This window comes from Babylonia areolata, chromosome 15, assembly GCF_041734735.1.
Source record: "Babylonia areolata isolate BAREFJ2019XMU chromosome 15, ASM4173473v1, whole genome shotgun sequence".
In the NCBI taxonomy this organism is placed as follows: domain Eukaryota; kingdom Metazoa; phylum Mollusca; class Gastropoda; order Neogastropoda; family Buccinidae; genus Babylonia; species Babylonia areolata.
The window spans coordinates 26,102,970-26,107,969 of NC_134890.1; the positions used below are offsets into that span (position 1 = coordinate 26,102,970).

Genomic DNA, 5,000 nt, shown 5'->3' on the forward strand with positions numbered 1-5,000 from the left:
AAATACATGCATACATACATTACAATACAACGCATACACACATACATTATATTACAATACGTACACACATACATTACATTACAATGCATTACAATGCATACACACATACATTACACTACATACACACATACATTACATTACAATGTACACACACATACACTGCATTACAATGCGCACACACATACATTGCATTACAATACATTGCATTCCAATGCGTACACACATACTTACATTACAAATACAATACATTGCATTACACTACATACACACATACATTAGATTACAATGTACACACACATACACTGCATTACAATGCGCACACACATACATTGCATTACAATACAATACATTACATTACAATACGTACACACATACATTACATTACATTACAAATACAATACATTACATTACAATACGTACACACATACATTACATTACACACATACATTACATTACAATACATTGCATTGCAATGCGTACACACATACATTACATTACAATACATTACATTACAATACGTACACACATACATTACATTACAATACAATACATTACATTACAATACGTACACACATACATTACACACATACATTACAATACTTTGCATTGCAATGCGTACACACATACATTACATCACAATACATTACATTACACTATGTACACACATACATTACATTACAATACAATACATTACATTACAATACGTACACACATACATTACATTACATTACAATACATTACATTGCAATGCGCACACACATACCTTACATTACAATACATACACACATACATGACATTACAATACATTACATTACAATACATACACACATACATGACATTACAATACATGGCACTACAATGCATACACACATACATGATGACATACTACCATCCATGACACGACACGACACGCCATGCCATACACGCTGTTGTGCCGTGTCCCCCAGGCGGAGGAGATCACCCTGACCGTGGGACAGGCCTTCGACCTGGCCTACAGACGCTTCCTGGAGGAGGGGAACAGCGGGGGGGCCACGGACAGGGACTACAAGAAGCAGTGTCTGATGCTGATGAGGCGGGTCAGTCAGTTAGTCAGTCAGTCAGCCCTCACTGGGCCCCTTTACCTCTCTTCCCCTCTTTCACCTTCCAACCCCTACCACAACCACCCCTACCCCCCCCTCCACCCCACCACACCTACCCCCCACCCCCCCGACCCCCCACAGCCCTCAACACCACCTCCACCACCTCCTTGACAAAAGTGGAGTTTAACGACCCATCAGCCTAACGCCCTTAACTCTCTCCATACGAACGTCGAAAGAGACGATGTTAACAGCGTTTCTCCCCAATTACCACCATCAAAATATTGCAAGCGGAAGGCTCTTATACTGAAGACGTGAATGTTGACAAAGAATACCACTATTCTGACGACGGAAGCTAAAGGTTGGGTCATTCAGACACCCACTGGACATCCGAGGGGTCTGTGTAGAGGAGAAGAGAGGACTGGCCGTACTGAGTTGAGGTCAAGTTGTTCTGAACAGATGTCCGCAGCTGTCATGTCGGCCGGTAGACAGGTGTCCATTGCTCCTCATTGATTGATATGAATATTTATATATACCTACTACCCAGTGATGATGACGATGATGATACATCTTTTTTTTCTTCTTTTTTTTTTGCGCCTGGGGGGATGGAGGTGGGGGGCACATGAAATAAACTCCTTGCCTTGTCTTGTCTTGTCTTTCCTTCCTTTGTCTTGTCTTGCCTTCCTTTGTCTTGTCTTGTCTTGTCTTCCTTTGTCTTGTCTTGTCTTGTCTTGCCTTCCTTTGTCTTGTCTTGTCTTGCCTTCCTTTGTCTTGTCTTGTCTTGTCTTGTCTCGCCTTCCTTTGTCTTGTCTTGTCTTCCTTTGTCTTGTCTTGCCTTCCTTTGTCTTGTCTTATCTTGTCTTGCCCTCCTTTGCCTTGTCTCGTCTTGTCTTGTCTTGCCTTCCTTTGTCTTGTCTTGTCTTGTCTTGCCTTGTCTTTGCTCCGTCAAAGACCAGCAGAGACTCCAAACGCTGGTACAACACACACGGAGTCATTTGCGCAACAGGCTGCCTACCTTAGTACAGCCGACTTGAGAGCAGCATTTGGGAGGTCATCATCATTCGTTTTCTGCGTCGTTCAGTCACATACACACACACACACACACACACACACACACACACACACACTCGCACGCGCAAACGTATGTTAACTCTCTCCATACAAACGGCGAAAGAGACGACGTTAACAGCGTTTCACCCCAATTACCATCATCAAAATATTGCAAGCGGAACGCTCTTATACTGAAGAGGTGAATGTTCACAAAGAATACGACAATTCTGACGACGGAAGCTAAAGGTTGGGTCATTCAGACACCCACTGGACATCCGAGGGGTCTGTGTAGAGGAGGAGAAGAGAGGACTGGCCGTACTGAGTGAGTTAATGTGGACTTTGCGAAGGACAACTCTCTTGTTGCCACTTTCATTTTGCTGGGTGCTTGCTTGCTACACACGGGACCTCGGTGTATCAGTTCATCCCAGTGACATCATCATCCCAGTGACATCATCATCCCACCTCTTGTAATTCTGTGGACTGGGGTGGATACATCTCCACAATTTTTAGTTTTTCTCATCTGTGAGTTCGAGTGTGTGTGTGTGTGTGTGTGTGTGTGTGTGTGTGTGTGTGTGTGTGTGTGTGTGTGTGTGTGTGTGTGTGTGTGTGTGTGTGTTTGTGTGTGTGTGTTTGTGTGCCTGCGAAAATCCGTCGAGTGATGCAATATGTATTCGTGAGTTGCACATAACATGTGTGTGTGTGTGTGTGTGTGTGTGTGTGTGTGTGTGTGTGTGTGTGTGTGTGTGTGCGTGCGTGCGTACATGCGTGTGTGTGTGTGTGTGTGTGTGTGTGTGTGTGTGTGTGTCCGTGTGTCCGTGTCGGTGTCCGTGTGCAGGTGAACTGTCTTCAGTTCGAGAACGACTCCCTGAGGAAGCGAGTGTCTGAACTGGAGAAGCTGAAGGACCGGGGAGACCTGGAGGAGTACATGAAGAACAACCAGGTATGGGGCTGTGTTTAGCCTGTGGGATTGTTCCGGGCATCTTCTGTATTCTATTATAGCCTGTTCATCTTCTGTCATATATATCTAGCCTGTAGATCTTCTGTCTTACATATTTGCTGTACATGTGTCTTACATGAAGAACAACCAGGTATGGGGCTGTGTTTAGCCTGTGGGATTGAGTTGAGTGTATCTTCTGTATTCTATTATAGCCTGTTCATCTTCTGTCATATATATCTAGCCTGTAGATCTTCTGTCTTACATATTTGCTGTACATCTGTCTTACATATAGAACAACCAGGTATGGCGCTGTGTTTAGCCTGTGGGATTGTGTTGAGTGTATCTTCTGTATTGTATTATAGCCTGTTCATCTTCTGTCATATATATCTAGCCTGTAGATCTTCTTACATGAAGAACAACCAGGTATGGGGCTGTGTTTAGCCTGTGGGATTGTAGTCAGTGCATCTTCTGTATTGTATTATAGTCTGTACATCTTCTGTCATATATATCTAGCCTGTAAATCTTCTGTCTTACATATCAGCTGTACACCTGTCTTAAACATAGCCTATGCATCTGTCTTATACACAGCTTGTTGAACTCCTGTCATATATATATATATATATATATATATATATATATATATATAAGCTGTACATCCCCTGTTGTGTACATACGCTTTATATCACCTGTCTGAGGTATGGGAATCGTAGCATTATAATAGTAGTAAGCAGTCATAATGAAATGACCAGTAAGATGATAATACCCATAAAGAAATAATACAAAAAAGACAAATAATAATAATTGATTTATTTATATTGCACTTTCCATTGGGACATTAACGCGCAAGGCACAAATGTTACATGATAACATTATACTAATCTTAATGAAAGATTACACGGAGCCATATGAATGAAAAGAACAGTGATTTCGGAAATGGTGCTTTCAAATCACCCCACGACTCAGTTGCTAAGTGGCTGCCGTTGCCAATTCAACAAATGATTAAGAAAATAAACACACACACACACAAACACACACACACACACACACACACACACAAACACACACACACACACACACACACACACACATATATATATATATATAGATATATATAGATATATACCCAGTGCAACAAATGATTAAAAATTCTATGAATAAATTTAAAAAGAAAAAAAAATGTACATCTCTCTCTCTCTCTCTCTCTCTCTCTATATATATATATATATAATTATAGATAGATAGATACGTGCGTGCGTGCGTGCGTGCGTGCGTGCGTGTGTGTGTGTGTGTTTGTGTGTGAGTGAGTGAGATGATCACGGAGTCACATTTCCATAACCACGCCCCTACTCCCCACTGGCGCCCATCGTGCATAATAATCAGACACCACCAAGGAACATTAATGTGAGTCTATCATCACACGCCAGATAAAAAAATAAGCAAAAAAAGCAAACAAATAATTTAGTCCTGTGCTGAATTAATATATCACAAACCTTTTTTTTTTTTTTCTTGGGAGGGGCATGGGGGGGGGGGGTGGGGGGGGGTATGTGGGGTATTGCTGCAAAGAGGATATTAACGTAATGCTCGTTAACTTTTCTTTTAGTCTCTTTTGTTTTGTCCATTTTTTTTCCCCCGTTCATTCTTTATTTCGTTCATTTTTTGCCGTGTACTCACTGTGTTCGTTTTCGTTTTTAAGTACTGGTCGTTGCAACAAACCACTTTTATTTTCTTTTTATTTCCAGTGACGTGTATGGTTCAGTTTGTAACACTGGGGATCTGTTTTTTTTCCATTTTCTGTTTGTTTGATTCCTATTATTATTATTTCATTTATTATCATTTAAAAAAAATCTGTTGTTGTTGTTATTAATATATCATCATTTGTTTTTGTTCTTCTCTGTTTCGCCTCCTTTACTTATTCCCTTTTGATTTAAAAAAAACAA

The 5,000-nt window shown here is 41.0% G+C and overlaps 1 protein-coding gene across 7 annotated transcripts in view; it reads left to right on the top strand.

The window, feature by feature from the left end:
- LOC143290508 (PTB domain-containing engulfment adapter protein 1-like) overlaps positions 1-5,000 on the top strand; it is a 135,900-nt gene that overhangs the window by 120,392 nt on the left and 10,508 nt on the right. For all 7 annotated transcript variants that reach the window (XM_076600012.1, XM_076600008.1, XM_076600013.1 and 4 more), the window contains exons 7-8: positions 948-1,076; positions 2,962-3,066. In XM_076600012.1, coding sequence (XP_076456127.1) covers positions 948-1,076; positions 2,962-3,066 — 234 coding nt within the window. The remainder of the gene's footprint in view (positions 1-947; positions 1,077-2,961; positions 3,067-5,000) is intronic.